Source organism: Condylura cristata, unplaced genomic scaffold (genome assembly GCF_000260355.1).
Source record: "Condylura cristata isolate star-nosed mole 26May11 unplaced genomic scaffold, ConCri1.0 scaffold00006, whole genome shotgun sequence".
In the NCBI taxonomy this organism is placed as follows: domain Eukaryota; kingdom Metazoa; phylum Chordata; class Mammalia; order Eulipotyphla; family Talpidae; genus Condylura; species Condylura cristata.
The window spans coordinates 50710635-50733713 of record NW_004567107.1 but is presented as its reverse complement, the minus strand read 5'-3'; the positions used below and the strand labels follow the sequence as shown (position 1 = coordinate 50733713).

Here is a 23079-nt window from a genome sequence, read left to right as displayed (position 1 = left end):
CCCTCCTGGTCCTCCCCCTCCGCCTCCAGCCCCTCCCTCCGGGTTTCTTCGCTTTAACCGCCCTTCGTGCTTTCCCTCGCAGGCGCCTTGGGGCCCCCGGAGGCATCCTCCCCTGCAGTCGCCCCGGTAGCCAGCGCTCCGGTCAGACCCACACCCCCTGCACCCCCTTGCGCCCCGTCCCGCCGCACCTCTTCCCTGGGCTTCGGACCTTCGGCCTCGTCCCCGAAACATGACTCGCGATTTCAAGCCCGGAGACCTCATCTTCGCCAAGATGAAAGGGTATCCCCACTGGCCGGCTCGAGTAAGTGATTTTTAGCCTTCGCCTGTAGCTGTGCTCCCTCCCCAGAGGCCTACTTCCTACCCTTTCTCTGAAATTTTTCCTCGTGTCTTTTCTACCCGTTGGTTTCTACGGGCTCGTTTGTAAGTTGCCCTTCATTTTCGTTTTTGGCCCAGGAATCTCCCGTGTCATTGTAATCCAGGTGTTCTGCACACTGTCTTTATTTCCCTTTGGTTTTGTCTTTGACAGGTTTTCTTAATGGCAGATATTTAAGTGGGATGCCAGTTAACGCTCCATTGTAGGTGGGGGAAAAATCAGGTCTGGGTTTTATGTTGAACATTTGGCGAAACCTTGGCATTTACTTCTTTTGAGTAAAATGCAAAGTATCAATGAAATTACACCTAAACTCCCGCAAGTCAAAGCGATGTGTCAGTAAATTGAGTTTGTAGGTATTTTTCATGTTTGTAACTGATGAGGCTTTCTGAATTTGTTGAATGAAGAGATTTCCGCGCCGGATTTTTTTTTTTTTAATTTATGTTAGTGTCAGGGCAGGTCCAGAAAAATTAATTTTTTTTTATGTTTTTGGTCGTGAGGTTTGTCTTTTTGACCTTGAAGAAGTTGTTTTACTTCTTTGTTTCCCAGAAGAAACACATGAGTAGAACCAGTGTGTGGGTTCCTGTCCTGTGGTACAGGACTACCTAGGATTTTTTGGGACATTTAGGAATTGAGATTGCCTGGATAAGCAGCATTTTCAGGGAAAAGTCTTTGTAATTTTATGAAAGGTCTCAGCTTTTAGATGATAGGACCTAAAAAATGCTGAAACCTGCTAGCCAAGTAAACCTCATTCATAGTGGTTTTTAAATGTATAAGCGATACTCCAAAATTGTAATTACTAACTCGCTGTTCTTTGAAGAGTATTTTTTAAAAATAATTAAATCCTATAGAGTTAACTAAGGCAGCTGGCAGGAAAAAGAATCCATTGGCTATGGAGAAAGATGGAGTTGTTGCATACCATCTGTATATGAAATGACCACTGTTTATTGTATTTTTCCCCTCCATATTGTCTACTTTTCATCGGCACCTTATTTGAACAAACCTTAATCATAAATCTTGTGTGTATATTTGGTACTCTGATAATGTTTCCTTTGTGAAGATCTTTTATTTGGACTCTTAATGTGCATGGTTTGACTTCAAAACTAGACAGTAAGCTTCTTGAGGGCAGTAGCCCTAAGTCAGATTTCTTTATACCCTTCATTGCCCTTAGTGCATAATAATACATTTACGCTGTATTTCATGTTTAATGAGAGAATAGGGAGATTTAAGACCTCTCTAAGACACTTTTTTATGGTTTCAGAATCGTTATAGTACTAAAAGGTGTTAACATCTGAGTTAATGTGATGCGTCTATATTCAGATTTCCATGCTAAAATGCAGCTAAATCATAAACACATTTAAAAAATGATCTACTCTTCCAAATCACTTTTCCTATATATGTCAGTGTTAGGTGACACAGTGCTGATAAAAGCAAATAAAGTAGCCTTAGGAGGACCAGAACCCAGAGTATTTTCTTTATTTAACAGTTAGCTCTATAAACAGCCTTTCTTGAATTGGACTGTGAAATTTTATCACTTTTCCCCTTTTTTCTTAGAAGCAGATGAATTTGGTTTTTGAGGATGTCTGTGTCCACAAATCATTCCTTTTTCTTTAGTCTCTAGGTCTTTGCTTTAAGGTATTTAGGGTATATATAGTCTCCAGCTATGAAGATGACACCCATTGTTGCAATTTTGATTTTAACATTTTTGTCTACCTATCCCAAATTTCATTAAGTCTTGTAGCCTTATAATCCAGTACCTGTAATAGTTGTTTTAAAAGTCAGCTTTAGGCCCTCCCTGGTGGCACAGTGGGTTAAAGCACAGCACTGAGTATCTAAAGCCGCTAACGCATGAGTTCGATTCCCACCTGCCCGGGAGGTGACCACATGGCGTGGCGGACCTCTCCTGGCCCGCCCGCTGCTCCCCTCAGCAGTGTACTTCGTCAATCTGCCTGTTCTGTTCCCCATTCTGTCTCTGGTGAATCCTCTCACTGCCCCTGAGCCTCTGGCCTGTACCCCAGTTCTGTATGCACAAATAAATGAATCTTTTTTTTTTTTTTAAAGATTTATTTATTTATTCATACAGAACTGGGGTACAGGCCAGAGGCTCAGGGGCAGTGAGAGGATTCACCAGAGACAGAATGGGGAACAGAACAGGCAGATTGACGAAGTACACTGCTGAGGGGAGCAGCGGGCGGGTCAGGAGAGGTCTGCCACTCCATGTGGATCTCCTCTGGGACAGGCGGGAATCGAACTCATGCAGAAGTGGCTTAAGCCTCTTAGTGCTGTGCTTTAACCCGCTGCGCCACCAGGGAGGGCCCAATAAATAAATCTTTAAAAAAAAAAAAAAGTCAGCTTTAAAAGTTTTGCCTCATATTTTTAAAATTTCTGAATGTGCTAGACATAAAGAAGCTAGCTTCTTTCTGAACTGGTTTGACAGAAATTATTCCTTAAGATTTCCAGAATTTCACAATTTTGGGGGCCTTTATCATATAGGTGAGAAAATGAAAGTCCTACAGTTGTTGGGTGGAATGATTCCAGCCATGTCTTAAACCTTCAAACTGCCAAGCAGAGCCCCTTCATCTTTCAGGTCTGTTCAGTGTGGTAATGCATAGAGTATAAAGTAGGTTCTCTATGATCAGCTTCCTTTTTAACAAATTCAGCTGATTTTTAAGATTCAAGTGCCTTTGAAATTATAAAAATTGTAAAAAAAAATTGTTATGAGATGAAATAAAAATGTTGCTAAATTTTCTCTAACTTAACTCTGAGATCTGCTTTCCCTTTATTGATATGGGAAGGTAACAAGTATTACAGAAGTGTTAGCTATACCAGCACCTGAAACTTAGTTAGGAAGATTGAAAGAGATGAAAAATGAATTTGTTACTTCATGTGATTAAGTCATAGAGGCATAAGATCTTTTCAGAATATGTTTCAGGCTTTGAGAAATACTGCTTTATTAAACTTATTAAGAATGTCTGCTTTTATGTTGTTCTCTTATTTGTGGGCCTCACTGCAGAAATACCATTTAAGATTTTTGCGCAGATTCAGATTTCCTGAATTGCTTAGTGGCAGATTTGCTTTAAAATTCAAAATGTGGGGTTTTTGGAAAGAGAATGCTTTGTTCTTGCTAGGGTCTGGAATAGCATGTGTTAATATAACTATTTCTGCAGACACACATCAATAGAACACTAAGTAGATTAAAAGAAAAAAACAACCGACAGACTAGCTTCAGTGTCAGTATACTTTTGCAGCTGAATGAGTTTTAAGAAATACCTTGGTTTTCAGAGCTTCTTTGGTTTATAAACTCTTAAGGATAAGGAATTGTGAACTCATTCACTTTCCATTAAATACCTTTTGTATGTTTTATTTCAGTTTATTATTGTGTTGAGGGTATGTATGGTTTAAAAAGAGTTCTAATTTTTCTGATATTTCTTTTAGGTAGATGAAGTTCCAGATGGAGCTGTAAAACCACCCACAAACAAATTACCCATATTCTTCTTTGGAACTCATGAGACGTAAGTCCTTTTAGCTCTCAAAGCAAATCAGTTAATTTAGCTGGCTAATTGGATGTAAAATGCTAAACAAACAGATTAATTCAAAGGAAAAATAGGAGTACATAGGAACCTTAAGAATTACTGAATTACGTTAGAACTTAAGAAAAATTCTTCAAGTCTCCCTTTGTACACTTATTTTTAAGATAGAAAAAATTAGACACTGCAGGTTTAACTCTTTGGAAGAGATGGTTCCTTAATCATGAAAGGAAGAATTATGTGGATCCTCTTAGCAGCCAGAATGACTGATGCATAAATGCACATAAGGGACGTTTTAACAGTATTGATATTGAGTATATTCAGTGTTATTCGTCAGAACAACTATTATCCAAATAGTCTTTGCAGCATTAGCCACAATAGTGGTATGTTGTGTGAAAGGTAAGAAAAAGAAATCTGAATAGTTCTCACTGTATGTGCTTACTTGGTTCTGAGAGCCACTGTGATTGCTCTGCTGCCCCTGGTGGATATGTGGGTGAAGCAAGTCAATTTTCAAAAATTGCACCTGAATATTGAACTGTTAATTCTAGGTGCATGGGATTACTCTTAAGGGCTATCTCATTCATTTTGGAAATATTATGTACCTATAATTCAGTAGTCCTACAAGTACTATGTAGCCCTCACTTTAAATTTGAAGTTTAGAAATTGCCATAATAGTGGCAAAGTATTCCCTGTACCTGGGGTCAGGAGAAATAAAGCTATTGATATTCTATTAAAATTATATATTTCTAAGAATGTCTAATGACAACATTTGATTTCATATTACTAAAGTACTGTATGAGCTTTCACACAAATTCTTTAAAACAGCTTTGTTGAGATTTAGGTCATAAAGTTCATCTGCTTAAAATATGTAAATCATTGGATTATAGTATATTTATTTCTATACCCATTAGCAGTTACTCCAGTGCCTGCTTTTCAGATCTAAGTAATTTCTACTTTACTGTTCCTCTAAATTTGCCAATTCTGAATAGTGCATATGAATGGTAACATACGGTGCCACGTGGCTTTCTTTAAAATAAGATTTTTAACTGAGGTAACATTGGGTTATCCCTAGTAGGTGTATGGAATTGATTTTTACTATAATTGTTTCATGTTGGGTTCGGGTATATCTGTTATAAAAATGTAAGAAATGATGAGTTTCTGATTGTATAGGATAATCTACCATTTAAGGAAAAAACTCTAAGCTTACTTGGGAAAAAATGTGTACTAGAGTGTAGGGGGTTTTAAAGTTTGGCAGGCCTAGCTATCACATGGATATTTAGTTAGATAGGCAGATTTGTGGACCCTCACCTACTACCTTCTGAAGCAAAAGCTAAGCTAAGGTATTCGGCCCAGCAATGTTGTTTATTTGTTTTTGAATTTAATAGTTTATTTTTACATCATTTTGTGCCATTTTCCATCTCAGTTGTAATCCCTGTCGGCTTCCCATCACCAAATCACCCAAGTGCCATCACCATAGTTCCGTGCACTTTCCTACCCACATTTTTGATCCATTCCCTACTCCACCCCTGTAAAATGTCTCTGGTATATAGTTGTTCATTATTACTGTTATTTTCTCCCCTGGATCTTTATACTCCTGCTATGAGTGAAACCATCTGGTATTTTCTTTTCTTTTTGGCTTGTTTCACTAAACATGATCTTTTCCACTAAACATGATCTTTTCCAGCCTCATCCATGTTGCTGCAAAAGGCATGTGTTTATTTTTGATTGTTGTGTAATATTCCATTGTGGACCCAGCAGTGTTTTAACAAGTCTTCCACATGATTGTGACACATGTGAAGTCTGAAAACATTTTATTAGAATAACATGGATAGATCATTTTTTAGAACTTTTTTTTCTTAAATAGGATAGATTTAGTACTATTATAAATGTGCTTGTAGTTTTACGGAAAACATTCTTTTTGTTAAACTTGGAAGACTAGTCATCCCTTCTCCAACATTTCAAGATGAATTTTACATTGTAAGTGTCTATAAATTTTAAATAAATATAAATTTCCATAAGCATTGGTAGGTTAAAACAAAGCAATGCTATATTAAGTGATTAATAAAAACTATGAATCATTAATATTCAAGGAATTAGGATGACACTTTAAAATTAAACTCATGCTAAACTTTTATTTCAGAGTACATTTAAAATATTTTGTACCTTAATGTTCTCATAAGTATATATTATTTATTTTTGGAAAGGCAGAGTTCCTGTGTTTTGATGTGATAACATGAGTTTTTTGTACTTAAGGTTAATTCTTAGAAACGTGATCTCTGTAGATAATTTGCCTTCCTCCTACTCCCCATTTAAAGTTGGGAGGTTTTAAACATTTTTGGTGGTTTAAACATTTTTGATTTAACAGCTTATAGTTAGAGATGGGAAAGAAAAATACAGAAGAAGAAATGGCAGTTTGGAACACTGTACTAGTTCATAGTTGATTTATAGATTGTTTTTTTCCTTGCCAATTTAGAACAGAATCCTTTTGTAATTGTTTTTCTTGTCTTACAAACATCTAATTTTTCTTCATGTAAAAATTCATCCAGAATCAAGTTTTTGAGTATGAGACCTTAATGTATACCAATTGTGATCGTCAGTTTATAACACTTTTTAAACAGAACTTTGCTGAAGTCCTAAGTTCTTATGTTAGCCTCCCTCCCCAGATCCAGTCAGTAAACATGTCTTAAATTTTCCTAGTGTGTATTTTGATCCATCCACTCTCCGTCTCTACAACTCATCAGTGCCAGTTTCTCTTAAAATTACTGCATTAACCCTATGTTGGTCCTCAGATTTCACTCATTCTGTGTAGACAAAGTAATCTTTGTATCCCAGTTACATCATGTCAGTCACCTGTCCAAAAACATTGGTTCTCTCATTAACATTGCTAACACATACTACAGCTTCCAAATTTATTTACAAATGCTACTGATGAGAAACTATATGAATTGGAATATGCTAGCTTTCTAATCTCACATTTTTTCCATCATTATAGAAATGTACGTTCTCGTTTCAGGTTCTGCTTGTTTTTCCTTTGTTGGAAAAGTTACACCGTCAGATTTGCAAGTTCATTTAGATGTATTAGATCTTTTTAATGCTTGTTTTCTCCATTGCACTTTCTTTACACAAAAGTGAAGAAGTTGGAGAGCCAGGGACATTATCTATCTTGTTTGCCATCATTTACTGAAGTACCTGGTGCAGCTGATAAATATTTGGTGACAGGTTGAAAGCTCTATGCTCGAGATACAATCAATTGTTGATTATGAATTTGCTATTCACAAACCAACATTTGTAGTGTTCAAGACTGCTAGATCAGAAAGTTAGCTGTCTTTGATCCTGACTGACATTTTACCTGCTATTTAACCTGGATGGGCTACTTCTACTTAGCTTTATGACCTTTAATTCCTAATTTTAAAATACAATAATGATATTTTCTGTCAGAACTTTGATGTGCATAGGTACTACCAAAAAAAACTTAAAACATTGCTTGCCTTCCTGTTGGCGTTAAGAGGTTAAGTCTCAGCACTGTGAAGCTATCTGCAGCCACTGCTGCAATTGAACTCAGTTCTGAGTTCAATTCCTGCCAGCCAAGGAGCTGACCCACATAGTGCACTAGGCCTCTCCCATTTTGCCCGATACTCCCATCAGCAGTGTATTTAAATCAGTCTGCCTGTTCTGCTCCCTACTGTCTCTGGCGACTCTTCTCACCCCACTGCCTGCACCTCTTACCTGCATCCCAGTTCTTATAGGCATAAATAAATAATCTTTTAAAAAAGTGCTGATCCCTCCCTGGTGGCATAATGGGTTAAAGCACAGCACTATGAGGCTACCACAGCCACTGCAGCAGGAATTTGATCCCCAGCCAGGGAGGTGACCCACATGGTGCAGTAGACTTCTCCTGACCCACCTGCTGCTCCCTTCATCAGTGTATTTCAGTTTATCTGCCTGTTCTGCTCCCCACTCTGTCTCTGATGAATTCTGTCACCCTCAGCACCTCTGGCCTGTACCCCAGTTCTGTATGTATAAATAAATAAAACTTTAAAAAGAAATAAAAATTTAAAAAGTGCTTGCATGTATTAAATGCTAAATGTCTGCTATATTTAAAGATTATGTTGTAGATTTTTCCAACTCAGCTTTTACTGAATTGTTTGAAATGTTAGCTCTAGTAAAGATTAATACTGTATATTTTTGAGTGTTTAAAATGCTATTTGAGTTTTGCTCATTTCCATTGCTAACTTGAGAGAACAGTTTCATCTAGGTCTGTATTGTGAAGTCTGGAAAACTTAGAGGATGGGATGTACGTGTTTTGCTGCTTTTATGTCCTTAATGTTGATTTAATACAAACAGTTTCAGGAAAAATACCCTTTACAGGCTGTTTTAAAACTTTCCAAATTACAGCTTTTTAGGAGTTAACTTAGTGGTTGGAGATAGTGGTGGCATAGTGATCAGCTTTTTTGTCTCAGTTGTTCACAAGAAAGGAGTAAGTCAAAGGATGGGCAGGGTTATTATTTATTGATTCTTCAGTGTAACTTCTGTACCATAGCTACATAATTGGTATGAGACTTGAAAAATACTTTCAAGCTTTATACTAATAAATGAAGAAAGGAACTGTATATATTTTTGTATACCATCTCATTCATGGCATATAGTAAATATATATTGAGTTAGTTGTATGTGGAATCATTTTGTGTTACAAAACAATGCATGCTGTTATAAAGCAGTCATTTTCATATTTTGTTATTCAGTGATGATAAATAGCAAGTTAGAATCAGTGTTACAAAGAATTATGACTCCTGCATAGTGATTGGCAACAGTTAAGTAACTTTGAGCTTTATTTTTAGCTTTTAAGCTTCTCATTTTTAATGTGCAATGTTCTTACATGTTAGTTACATGTAAGAATGTTTCAAAGTTTGCTAACAGCGTTTGTGAGGGATATGTGTATATGTTCTTGTGGGTATACATGCTTACAAAATGAGGAAACTTAAAAATACCTGCTTTTCTGTGTATTTCTATTCTGTAAAAAAAGGATATACAAGGACACAGGATCTGTAGGTGTATACCATGTAAGAAGCACTTTTGTAAGGGTTAAGTTGCTTCAGAACTTGCTAATGTAGTTAATATTATAGAATTAATATAATAATGATTTATATTAAGATATTATGTACCCTGTCAAATGTATTTTAATTTTATATATATTAGATGTTTCAGCAGTATATTAGATGTTTCAAAGATTGTATTGTAAATAAAGGAAACTTTTTTGAGGAACTTAGTACAGATTTAAGCTCTGCTAATAATAGCTAGATGGCCTTCCCTGAGTAGTCTTTGTGATACTCATTTTTATTTTTAAATTGAGTTTTGGTGAGTTCCCCAAGTTTCCATTGAGCTCTGGAATTAGGTAACTTAACTTTGAATTAATCAATTTTTTCATTGTTAAAAAGTTTTTAAACCTCTACAGTAAAAATGAGTCATTTTTACACTTATTTTTTAGAAACAACCCTTAACCTCTTCATTTTGGGGCATGTATTCTTTGAGACTAGCATGTCACTTTGAAATGGAATATTTTGAATGAATCAGAACCATAGTCAACATAAGATTGTGCTCTTAATGGGGACAAATGGTGGCTACCTAAACAGTAATCTGGACTCTGCTCATCAGCTTGGGAGGGTGATATATCCAGGGATTTTCCTTTGTGAATGTGTGCATGTGTGTGTGTTGTGTGCATTGCATTGTATTGATTTGATATATATTGCAATATGATTATTTCCATCATGTCCCATAATTATAATTTCTTTCTTGTGCTGAGAACATGGGAGGATTCTTTTGTCGACCGAGGTTTTTAAACCTCATAAAGGAGCACCTTAGTCTCGAGGATATACTTTGACCCAACATTTCTATATTATTTAGAATTTATTATGGAGATATGATTAAAGATTGAGGAATATATTTGTTTTATAGCTACATTACTTAATAATAGAAACTTTAATATAGAAAATAATATAGCCATAGACAACTTAATTTTGGGATAGCCATTCAGTGATGTAGTATGTAACTGTTAAGTAATTGTTGACATTCAAAGATGTTCATTTTAATTTGAAAAGTGTTTGTAATTATCACCTTATTGGGACAGTGAGATATATATACACACTGACACATATATATGTATGTATTTACACACACACATATTGATACATTAAAATTATATGTTTAATATGTATAAACAGAAAAAGTCAACTGAAAACAGTGGCTGTAGTTGGTAAAATTATGGGTCATTTTTGTTTTATAGGATATTCAAAGAAAAATATTTTGACTTTTTGAGATACAGTTAATACCTCAAACAATTCATCTATTTAAAATGACAATTCAGTAAATTTTGGTATATTTAGAGAGCAGTGCAGCCATTGTCACAATGTTATAACATCTTGAAAAGAAATATTATACATTAGCAGATACTTTTTTCTCCTCTGTCTTTCTTCCACTCTTTCTGTAGGCAACCCCTAATCCATTTGCCAGTTTAAAGGCATTTCATATATATGGGACTCTGCAACGTTTATAATGACTTTCATTATTTTCACTTAGTGAAAGATTTGTCTATGTTGTAGCATGCAATAGTACTTCATTTATTTTTACTGCAAAATATTACATTATTTAATGCTACCATATTTTATCTGTTTCTACTGCTGGCTATTAGGAATAATGCTCCTATGAATAATTTGTATATAGGCATATCTCATTTTATTGTGCCTTTATTGTGCATCGTAGATACTGTTTTACAAATTGAATGTTTCTGGCTACCCTGTGTCAGATAAGTTCGTCGGCACCATTTTTCCAACAGTATATGTTCTTCGTGTCTTGTCACATTTAATTAATGTGTGTTAATTGCTTTTTTAGATGTTATACTGTTAACATTTACTGGATGTCTGTACTTAGGGAAACCAAAAAATTCCTCTGAGTCAGTTTATGGTGTTGGTCTGGAACCAAGCCCTCAGTAGCTGTAAGGTGTGCCATACAAATTTCTGTGTGAACTTGTTTTTTGTAGTAGTGGAATTCCTGGGTCAAATTTCTATGTTTAATCTTTTGAGGAAATACTAGAAATATGACTTAATGTGAACATTAGTGAATAGTAAAATAATAGAAAGTAAAACCTGTAAATAGTAGAACCTTCAAAATAGAAGAGGAACAAGGGATGAAATTTTTTTTAAAAAATATTTATTTCTTCATGTGGAACTGAGGTACAGGCCAGAGATGTGGGGGTGGGGGTGAGAGGATTCACCAGAGACAGAGTAGGGAGCAGAACAGGCAGATCGAAGAAGTACACTGCTGAGGGGAGCAGCGGGCGGGTCCGGAGAGGTCTGCCGCGCCATGTGGATCTCCTCCAGGGCAGGCGGGAATGGAACTCATGCAGAAGTGGCTTTAGCTTCTCAGTGCTGTGCTTTAACCCACTGCGCCACCAGGGAGGGCCAAGGGATGAATTTTTTAAAGATTTTTTTTAATTTATGCACACAAAAACTGGGGTGTAGCCCAGAGGTATGCAGGGGTGTGTGTGTGTGAGAAGATTGACCAGAGACAGAGTGGGGAGCAAAATAGGCAGATCCACTGAAATACACTGCCGAGGGGAACAGCAGGTGAGACAGGAGAGGTCTGCTGTGCCATATGCATTAGCTCCCTGGCCGGCCAGCGATGGCCAAGGATGGGGGCGTCAAACTCTGGGCTGCAGTAGCTGGTTCTAGCTTCATAGTGCTGAGACTTCAACCCTTTTGCCACCAGGTAGGGCCACGAGGTGAATTCTTAAAGTCTGTTTTCAGCAAAATTCAGAATAAACATCAAGAAAGGTATGTGTAAAAACAAGGTGGTGAATAAGAAAAATACGAAAGAATTAATCATGTGAAGAGATAGAATTCTTCTAAGACTTTCAGATTGGATTTACCTTATTTTGTAAGGTAAAGTTCAGAGAAGACATGACCACGTTACAAGGGAAGTATGAATGACAATATTGATGTGTAGTAAAAGTTGAATTTCAAATCAAAGTGTGAAGAGGAGAGAAGGTACAGGCAATTGGGCAGTCCTTAGTTTTGCATGCATGTCATTATGAATGAACTTTGGTTACCATGGTTTAATTAACTGACAATTGCCCATCGTGGTTCAGATTTCACTAAACCTAGAATATTAATATTCATTGCATAAGGCTACAAAATTTGCTCCTAGCTCATCCATATACAAATCAAGATGTAAGTAGCAGATGGCATATTATGGCACTGTTTTAAAGACTCTTGGTGATTGGCTGGTGTGTTGGCTGGTGTGTGTTTATTTCTCAGTGCATGCATGGAGAGCAATGTGCATAGCTGTGTTGTTGCCATTGTTTCTTAGTGATATACCCACTGAGGTTTCATTAAGAAAGAAGTAATTTTGCCAACAAAGATGAAACTGTAGCAGAGAACTGTAGTGCTAGAAATGAATGTTATTTAAATGGAGTTAACAGAAACCCTAACTTTGTGAATGTAGACAGACTGCATTTGGAGACACTAAGCAACCAGAGGAAGATAATAAAGACAATCTTATCAGCGTAGATGAAGCAAATGGTTGTAGTAAGAAGAATAAAGATATCCCAGAGGAAGTAATGCTAAATAAAACTAGTTATTTCACAATATTGGAGGTTGATCAGACTTAAAATGAAATATGACAGTTCATTAAGGCATTGAAAATACTCAATTCATATAAGGTGAGAAAGTAGGCACTCTTCAGAATACTGCTAAATTTTTGCAAAGAAATGCTTTAATCTCATTGTATATTAAATCTCTAAAGTAGACCGCAGTGTACTAAATAAGTACTAGTCATCTTACTGTTTTTCATTTCCTTACATACATCTATAGTGTTCAGTGTTTTAAAGTTATGGAATACTCATAACTTTTCCCATTTTAGGGTTGCCTTCCATGGTCATTTTTTTTTTATGTTGATGCAAAATGAGGTTTGCCTATTTTGAGATAAGGAAAAAAAATCTTATAAATTTAGCTGTCACACCTTTATACTCAAGATGGAATTGTAGAATCAGTCTTTTGAATAGCTTACATTTTGAATAGCTAACATCAAGGCATATCAAAAAGTACCCTGTGTTTGAAATTTTATAACATTTTTCCTTAGTTTAAGAATTTAATATCCCTCCCACTTGAAATTCCTATTGCTAGCAATTTTGAACCCTTGGGGGATTTTGAGCTATCTTTAGGGTGCTGTGTGTTAAGTGACTTTCAATATTTCTGCTTAGTAGCTTTATCCATATTCCTTCTAGTTTCCAAATTTGTGTTGATATTGTCCCATTGGATTTTTGTTGGTTTTTAGGAGAATTTGTGTTGAGTAATTGTCTTGTTCCAATTAATAAATTGTCTTGTTCCAAAAAATAAAATTATTTTGATGGCAATTTAGCTCAAGTAATTTATGTGGAATTTGAAACTAATATAAGAGGAATCGTGCTTACTGTTTTAACCAAATGTATTGACTTTATAATAGAGATTATGGAAAGGAATGACAGATGTTTAATAAGCATTTTAATTTCTAGAAAGGTATTTAAATTTCAAGTGAGATATTGACATTAAAGGTCTCGGTGTGCAGCTAAAATACATGGATACAATGAGTGTTCCTGAATTACAGAATTTAAATAAAACATATATATATATAATAATATAGTTTATTTTTATATCATTTTATTCCATTTTCCATCTCAGTTGTAATACCCATGGGTTTCCCATCAACAGATCACACCCGTGTGCCATCACCATAGTCTCGTGCATTTCCCTACCCGTATTTTTGATCCTATTCCCTACTCCACCCCTGTAAAATGTCTCTGGTATATAGTTGTTCATTATTATTTTTTTTTTCCTGGTCTTTTATTAAGCTCCTGCTATAACTGAAACCATCTAGTATTTTTCTTTTTCTTTCTGGCTTATTTCACTAATCATGATCCCTTCCAGCTCCATCCATGTTTCTATAAAAAGCATGAGTTTATCTTTTTTTAATTGCTGAGTAATATTCCAGTGTGTATATTTACCATATCTTTTAAAAAGCGTTATATGTACTGAATATACTTATAAAATGGGAGTCTAGCTCTCCTTTTAACTGAGATTTTATCTTAAAATCTTTTAAAATATTAACTATTGTAATGGTAACTAGTCATCATAGTTCCTTTCTATTTTCAGCAGGTAAGAAATTTGTGATATACATATATTTAATAATCGTAAATGGTAGTACATTTCAAAGGAAATAGATAGCAATTAGATTTCCCTATTGCTTTGTAAAATGCATGTGTATCACTAATACCGAAAACCTCATACATACTGGTCTCTCCTACCTTTTAGAATTTATTTCTGTGTAAATGACTGGCATAGGGAAATAAAAAGGTCTGTTTTAGAGAACATATCCAAACATATGTAAATGTACACACATAGTTGATTCTTATTATTTACAGTGCTCATATTTCTGAATATGCCTGCTCAGTAAAATTTGTAATTTTAAACCAATACTAGTGGTACCTTTGTAGTTATGTTTATGTGCAAAATGCCAAAAACTGAGTCACAAAGCAGTATTTCAGGGTGAGGGCTGAACAAGGTATTGCTTTGCCTTGTCTCAACTCTCATCCCATAAACAAGTGACTTTTTGCTGTTGGTTTAATTTCATGGATTTTTCATTTTTTGGCGTTTTTTAATTGGTCACCTAGCTGTTTGTAGTAGTCCCCAAATGTGGTGCTAAAATGCTGTTTAGCACTAATTCTTACGTGCTTCATGGAGAATGTGTTGTATAGGCTGTTAATTGCAAGTTGAATGTTAATGAACTACCAATAAAATAAAATGTCTTTTAACAATGCAAAAATAGGTTATGTATTTACTGGTTGACAAAAAGGGTGTGACGATAGGCCCACAGGAAACCTGCCTTAGTGACTACAGAGGCATTCATTCTTGCTCTGTCTCCCACTGCTCTACCACACACAGACACACACAAGTAACCAGTTACAACATCTGATTTCTTCATTGAATAAAGTCAAATTCTTAAAACACATTTTATTTTATAAATATGAATGTACAGATATGAAAATGTAGTCTTGTCTTATTGATAGTATTTTATAAGTTGTATAATATATCAAATCACTCTGAAAAGAGATTATATTTGGAATGCATTTGAATGGTGTTGATTAATGCAAACATGTTACATAGCTCTTTCATTTCTGTGTGTTGTAAAATACACATCAAATTTATATTTTTAATCATTTGCAAGTGTACAATTTAGTGGCATTAAGTAAATTTATTGTACAGCTTGCATATATTTTAAAAAGAGCTTTGGATCTAGGAGCTTGTGACTGAAATTAAAGTACTTTAATTCTGTATAGTTGCATGTATTTGTGCCATTTCATGTAAGATTTTTAATGTGTTCTAGATAAAGAAATTTTGATTATTACATCATTCAGTTCTGTGTAAAATAACTTACATGTTTTGATACTACTTTCCATTCATATTTGCCCTTCTGTTTTTTTAGTGCGTTTTTAGGTCCAAAGGATATATTTCCTTATTCTGAAAATAAAGAAAAGTATGGCAAACCAAATAAACGAAAAGGCTTTAATGAAGGTTTATGGGAGATAGATAACAATCCAAAAGTGAAATTTTCAAGTCAACAGGTGAGTCATATCACATAAAATTTTGTATTTACTCAGTCTTGTGCTGCTATAGCAGAATACACGTTTAAGAGCTTATGAACGTCATTCTTATTTTTGAGATTGAATATTGACTTCATATCTGTTAGATAAACTGATGAAAGTATTACCGGCAGGGTTTAACAAATCTCAGAAAATTGGGAGTCATTTAATGACTTTTAATTGAGATTTTTTTAGCATATCGTACTGTTATTTAAATCCAGGTTTTATAACTTGAAGGGTGCAGATGAGGTGTTTTATTTGTTTTAATTTCTAAGTTCAAAAATTGTACAGTGTGAATCTTACTGTTTTAATGAAATGAAAAAATGTACTTATAGCAATATGTAAATTATACTTGATATTTTTGGCATCTAGAAAAGCAGTTTTAAAACTTTCTATTCTGCTTTTTTTTGTGTCCATATCTGTTTGTTTATATTATACTTTAAAATACTAAGAATTAGGAAAAACTTAAATAAATCTTAAAAAGGAGACAGTAACAAACTGCAACATTCTATTAAGCTTATATAGTTTTTAAAAAGTTCTTTATCTGTGCTCTCCTTTGAGAGCCTTCAGACGCTTTCTGTCTGGAGTATATCAGTCTTTCATTGTTGCATTAGATGATTTTAAGTGCTGTCATTTCCACCCAAAACTTGTTGTAGTACTCATACCATATCACATTTGTTTCTGTACTAACTGCTACAGCCTAAGAAGTTGTATGATCTGTGCCTGACACTGTTACATGTAGGGACAGAAAAGGTATTCACAATGTTTCTTGAATGAATAAAGAATGGATGGATGGTTCACATCGTTATTGCCTTGACTATGTAGTAAAAATCTAAGGGACTATATTTGACATCTGAAACTGACATCTTGTAACTTCACTTAATGTATATGTCCTTCATGGTCTTTTTCATTTTCCAGATTGCCTAGCACAGTCATGCTATCCTCTGTTCCTAATCTACCTACTTTTATCTCAAGGTGGATTTTACCATATGTACTTGAAATTTTCCATCTTACAATGAAATTTTTAGTAGGTTGTGTATGAAACTCAGTAGTTTCTTTGCTCAACAAAATGAATGCTTTTACTGGTTTGATATACTCTGTTCCAAGCTGAGATATCCCCTGTAGCACATTCAGAGGTTATTGTGGAAATCAGTGATGAACTTTTACAAAACAAACTAGAAAATCAGCCATCTTAACCTGTAAAATTTTATTTTTATATAGTGCTCTAAGTCATTTGGGGGATATTTTACATTTTTTTGTTGTAACTAATACTTTTGTAGGTTAGCCAGAAAAAGCATTGTCCTTTTCATAAAAGAGGAAATAGACTTAAAGAAAACAGCTAGAAAAGGGCACAGTTTGAATTAGAATGCTATCTTTCACCTCTGGCTATCTATTCTGTGTTTCCTCTGCTTATTCATTCTTTAGGTTGGTATTATGAAGTCCTGGTACCCCCTAGAACACATTTTCCATCACCTGGCCATACTTTAAAAACTGAAGATTACTGGACTTGCAGTCAGCACTTGTTAAATCAGAATCACTTAAGTTTGGGCTTCATGACTCTGCATTTAAAATAAACTTAAGTTTGAGATAATAGACCAGAGCCTATAGTATATAACTGTGACATATATCCCTTGCTAATACTGTTTGTTTTAGAGTACACATGTAATTTCTCTCTACAGTATTTTAGTAGTTGAATAAAGTGTATACCTGTGGTATTCTCAATCAGCTTTCATTGTATATCATTGGAGATTTGTTGGTTAGAACATCAGAATGGTATCTCTATAATTGTACTTTCATTTCTGCCTCACTGTTTTAATCTTGCTGGATGTGCATGCAATTAAAGGAATATGCAGTCCCTTCTAAGACTTCTCTAAAGAAACTGATAGTTTTAGTATTTCAGAATTGTATGTGTTCAAAGGGAATTGATATCACTAACTTTTCTAAGTTTCTTGCAAGTAAGCTTTTGATTTTTCATGAGTTAAAAATTTATAAATTGGGATAAAAATCTTAATTTTTTTAAATTAAGACTTGATTGTTCATAGGCATCAACTAAACAGTCAAATACATCATCTGATGTTGAAGTTGAAGAAAAAGAAACTAGTCTTTCAAAGGATGATACTGACCATGAAGAAAAAGCCAGCAACGAGGTGTGTTTAATTTCACTTGCATTCTAACCTCATTGTTGCAAGGAAGAAATGGTAAAATGAATTAATCATAGCAAAGTAGAAAGTAATCTTTAATGTAGTTAATTAATGAATTAGTAAACATTTAAGACTTCATGTTAAAAATGTGCATCTTCATAAGATGGATGTACATTTTTATTTAAAGTTATTTTGCTGTGCAAAATATGAGGAGTTGAATTGTTTGTTGTTGGGAATATTTTTAAAGAGGCTTATTGTGGAATGGATTGTATTGAAAAGGTATTACAACTTCTTGGTTTTCTACCAGAAGTCACTTTTTTGTTTTGTCCTGACAGGAAAGAACTTTTTTAGGTGAGAATAACTGTCATTTATAATAACAATATTAAGACTTTTTGATGTTTATGATTTCAAAAGTCAGAGAAACAGAACAAGTTGTCCCTAGTATTTTTTCAGTGAAGTTTGCAAAATCTGTGTTTAAAAAGGCTTTTTGGGGGGCCTCTCTGTGGGCACAGGGATTAAAGACACAGTGCTATCACGCTGTCACCAACTACTGAAGCATGAATTTGATCCTCAGTCTCTGGCTGGCTACATGGCACAGCAGACCTCTCCTATCTTGCCTGCTGCACCTCCTCAGCAATATATTTCAGTTGATCTGCCTGTTATGCTCCCTACTCTGGTGAATCCTCTCACTCCCTCCAAATCCCTGGCCTACACTACCCAGTTCTTCTGTGCATAAGTAAATATTTTTAAAAAATTATATATTTATTTATGCATACAAGAACTGGGGTATAGGCCAGAGGTGCAGGGTGAGAGGATTCACCAAAGACTGAGTGGGGAGCAGAAAGGCAGATTGAAATACACTGCTGAGGGGAGCAGCAGTTGAGCCAGGAGAGGTCTCCTGTGCCATGTGTGTCTCCTTCCTGGCTAGGGATCGAACTTATGCTGCAGTGGCTAAGGATCACTTCATAGTCCTGTGCGTTAACCTCTTGTGCCACTGGGGAGGCCCAATAAATAAATAAATCTTTTTTAAAAAAAAGTTTTTATTTTTGAAATCAGTCTTGGCATATTTCAATTTCATACATATTTTTATTTTAGGATCTGACTAAAGCAATTGACATAACCACTCCAAAAGCTGCAAGAAGAGGGAGAAAGAGAAAGGTAATTTTTCTGTTTGACCCACAGGGATTGAGGAAGAGAGTAGCAGTAACCTTATAATGTAATTTAATTTAATCTTGGCCTTTTACATTAAGTTTCTTAAACTCAGTATAAGTTTGAAGTCTTATATAGGCAGATAATGCTGTTTACTTTATCAAAATTAGGTATATTGAATGATAAATACCAGTTTTCATTTCTTTTAATAATTCTGCCTTATTTTCTGTATTAAGTATTCATAATAAATTCTGGTATAGCAGATCATAGGTCCTTGAATCATGTTTAGTTATAACATTTTGATGAGAAAAAAATAATCCCAGCCATCATTGTAAGAAATATTCAGAGATCTGTTTTCATTATGTATTTGGTTTAAATGACAGTTTCCAAGAACCTCTTCTTTGAGGACATTATATTCATAGTAAATGTTCATTATTACATGTTCATTATTACATTCTTACTAATTTTACTTCACAACATTGTTCTGTGAAACGTATGTTACTTCTTGGTATATTTTAGGCTTTAAATTAATCCTTTATGAAATTTGTTCATGTTTTTTTTCTGACCTTTTTATGTTCCAGACTATTATTATTTGCCAAAGCTACAAAGAAAACTTACAAGTTGGAATATCTCATGAGGAAGTTAGCTATAGGCTGATTTTTTTTTATAACCCTAATGGGAGGTGTGTAAGGGCCTATGATAACTTTTATAAGATTTTAACCACAGAATTGTGTTAGGCAGATGAAGGAAGGAAGGGGCATGTGAAGCGATTTGAGTAGTGTATATAGAAGACTAGAGAATATAGAAGCCTAGAGAAATTTCATCTCAAGCTTTTCAGGTATTAATATTTCAGTGTTAAAAAGTTTGAGGCAAGAATGCAAAAAAACCATAGTATTATTCTGAAGAACTTAAACTTAAGGAAGCATTTAAACCATTGTAAATTTCTGATAGCTGACCCTCCCTGGTGGTGCAGCGGGTTAAAGCACAGCACTAAGAAGCTTAAGCCACTTCTGCATGAGTTCGATTCCCGCCTGTCCCAGAGGAGATCCACATGGCGTGGCAGACCTCTCCTGACCCGCCCACTGCTCCCCTCAGCAGTGTACTTCCTCGATCTGCCTGTTCTGCTCCCCACTGTGTCTCTGGTGAAGCCTCTCACCCTCTGCATCTCTGGCCTGTACCCCAGTTCTGTGTGAATAAATAAATCTTTAAAAAAAAATTTCTGATAGCTCTTAAATATAATTAGTGATGCAGTATAATTAGTGATGATTGGAACAGGACAAAGGTAACAAATTTTCTAATAATACAAGTTTTCTAATACATTCAGAATTTTAGTACTAACTTATGGTCCAGGCAGTAACAAGCAGTGAATTTAAGGTCTCTTTTCTTGTTGAATTTAATTTTTTCATTTAGAATGACAGTAAATAATAAAGTAAGAAAGTAAAAATGGAAGATTATATTAGTGATGTGGTAACTGACTTATGAAAGGTCTTTTAAAGGACACAGGGTGAGATAGGAAGGTTAAGAACATCAAAGCAAGTTTTTTTTTTTTTTAAATTTTTTAAGTAGTATATATGAGTGATAGGATATAAGAATACTTTAAAACATAAAGTTGATAGTGGTTGAAATTGAGTTTGAAGGGAGTGGAGTGGGAAGGAATCATGGATGACAGGATTAGATAGTAAGGATATAGGAGATGTTGGTTGGGAGCAGAGTTACAGTGGAGAGGGAGTGAGATGCCTATGGGAAGTAGGCTAAAAATACCATTCCTACACATAGTGGCAAAAATTAAAGCTGCAGTTGCTGATATAAAGACAGGATTAAACGGGCGGTGGTCAAGGGAGAGAACCACTGGGAAGAATGCAGAAACCAGAGTCCTGAGGAAATAAAATATACATGAAAGGTTGCTTTGTAAATGGTGACTGATAATTGAACTGCTGGGAGAAAGTTTAAGTGGGGATACCAAGCTAAACATGGGAGAATTTTAATAATGAGACTGGTAAGTAGTATTCTGCTATAGAGGGAATGCAGTAAGATATTTGATAATTAAGTTCTATGACACTTTTCAAGACCAGTTGATAAGGAGAGATGAAGTGGGTTGAAGAATAAAGTGTTTAATACAAATTACACTGCTTTTGAAAATGTTGAAGGAAGGAGAGAGAATGCTGCAACAGGGATGTGTGGTGAAGGCAGGATATTTAAAATGCAAAAAAGCATGCAGAGTACTTGCTTTGCAAAACCAGCAAGACTGAAGAGGTGAAAAGAATATAATTTGCATACATAAGAATATACTTATGCTCTATTAAGGAGAGAGAGCAGTATACTTGAAGGAATTGACTTAACAGGGAAAAGGGAATGGATGTTTCATGCTTTTTAATATTGAAAAATGAAGTGAGGCTATTAGTGTCTAGGGAGCTGTGGAAATGAAGGCAGTTCCTTTTCTGTTGACTTCTGTCTTTTCTGTCTCCATCCACTTCAAAGCAAAATTGTGTATTTGGTACAAGGCAGGATCAAGGATTGGACATTGCTGCTAGTGAGGGAAGAGGAAGGGCATTAACAAAAGACAGGGTAAAGTATTAATGGGTGGCTTTGAGATGACAACTGAGGTTGCCTAGATGAATGCTTGTTTTTGAATAATTTTTTAGTGGTACTAACAGCTGTCAGTGTAGTAGGGAAAGTAGAGTGTTATATTAGTAAGTAATCAAGGTGCTGTAAGTAAAGTTAAGTAGTAATATAGAGATTTGTGGGGATGCTACAAAAAAGCAAGAATGTAGAAGGCATGAGAATGCATGCAGGCCTAGGAAAATTTAGGTAAGATCACAAGAGGATAGAACTAGAAAAATAGTATAATAAGTGGGTAGAAAGTGAATCCAAGGGTTACTAGAAGTCTTAGTGAGATCAAATAAAATATAAATTTGCTGTAAGATTTTTGCTTTTAAAATACTTAAATAGATGTATATTTAAAAATATGTATGTATGACATAATTTTTTCTAGATTGTTTTCCTTGATTTATATTTAGGAATGCTGTTGACTTATATTATTGTGCTTGGTCAAAAATACATGTTTATGACATTTTTTCCCCCTAATGTTAACATATTTTTTCCCTTAATGTTAATATATTTTATTTATTGTATTAACTATTGAATATTGATGAATATCTTCTACTGATATCCCCTCAAGATTATTCTACTTGTAAATCTTACAGCATCTTGATTTACTTCTAAAACTGCAAAGTTTAAGTGAGAAAAATTTTTTGTACTGAAGAGTTCATCAGTTTGAACTAGATTTTAGACAACCTTTACCATCTACTCCTCAGTAGGAGGAGAGCTTTCATACAATTTTGGATTCTCAATTGCTGGCATCTGGGGAGCTTTCTAAAATGACAGATACAGTTGACCCAGAGATACTGAGACAAGATTAGGATACCAGATGGTTTGTAAATTCTTAAAATTTTAAAAATACAACCTGAGCTAATGTTGACAGAAAAATTTTTGTATTTTTCCTTGAGAAGATTCAAGGCTTATCTTGGATAAGTTCATTGGCTTTTAACAATACTTAAAGTATAGATTATGATGATCCAATTATAAAAGCAAAGGTATGCTTAACAAATAACAAAAAATGGGTAAATTGTTCAAAGTGGAATTGCTATGTCATATTTGCATATTCTTTATTACTGAGATGCTTGAATATGTTCATATTCAGTGATATAGCTAATGCTGAATTCTAAACAATTGGGGGTGAGAAGGCAGAAGGAAGCCTTCCCTCTGTGCTCTACACTGTTCTTTTCCTTTTTCAATTAGTATTGGTTTTGTTTAAATTTCCTTTTTAATTGGAAGCTCCTAACATTTGTTTTAATGAGTAAAACTGATTACTTGTCAGCTGTTTGTCTCTTTCAGGGGCATTATAGTTTTCAAATGTAATTGGGATTCTTTATTCTATATTGTAATAGATACCTGTTTATGAAAAACAAAGAGTAGGGCCCTCCCTGGTGACGCAGTGGGTTAGGATGCAGCACTGCAAGTGAGCCGCAGTCGTTTCAGTGCAAGTTCGGTCCCTGCCCCGGAGGTGATCCATATGGCATGGTAGACCTCTCCTGGCCTGCTCACTGCTCCCCTCAGCAGTGTACTTCATTGATCTTCCTGTTCTGCTCCCCACTCTGTCTCTGCTGAATCCTCTCACCGCCCCTGCACCTCTGGCTTGTACCCCAGTTTAAGTAAATCTTTAAA

The 23079-nt window shown here is 35.0% G+C and overlaps 1 protein-coding gene across 2 annotated transcripts in view; it reads left to right on the top strand.

The window, feature by feature from the left end:
• Nucleotides 1-23079, top strand: part of PSIP1 (PC4 and SFRS1 interacting protein 1) — a 37261-nt gene that overhangs the window by 568 nt on the left and 13614 nt on the right. For both annotated transcript variants that reach the window (XM_004677675.2, XM_004677676.2), the window contains exons 2-6: nucleotides 83-301; nucleotides 3806-3882; nucleotides 15409-15547; nucleotides 17608-17712; nucleotides 18802-18864. In XM_004677675.2, the coding sequence (XP_004677732.1) occupies nucleotides 230-301; nucleotides 3806-3882; nucleotides 15409-15547; nucleotides 17608-17712; nucleotides 18802-18864 (456 nt within the window). In that variant the 5' untranslated portion in view covers nucleotides 83-229. The remainder of the gene's footprint in view (nucleotides 1-82; nucleotides 302-3805; nucleotides 3883-15408; nucleotides 15548-17607; nucleotides 17713-18801; nucleotides 18865-23079) is intronic.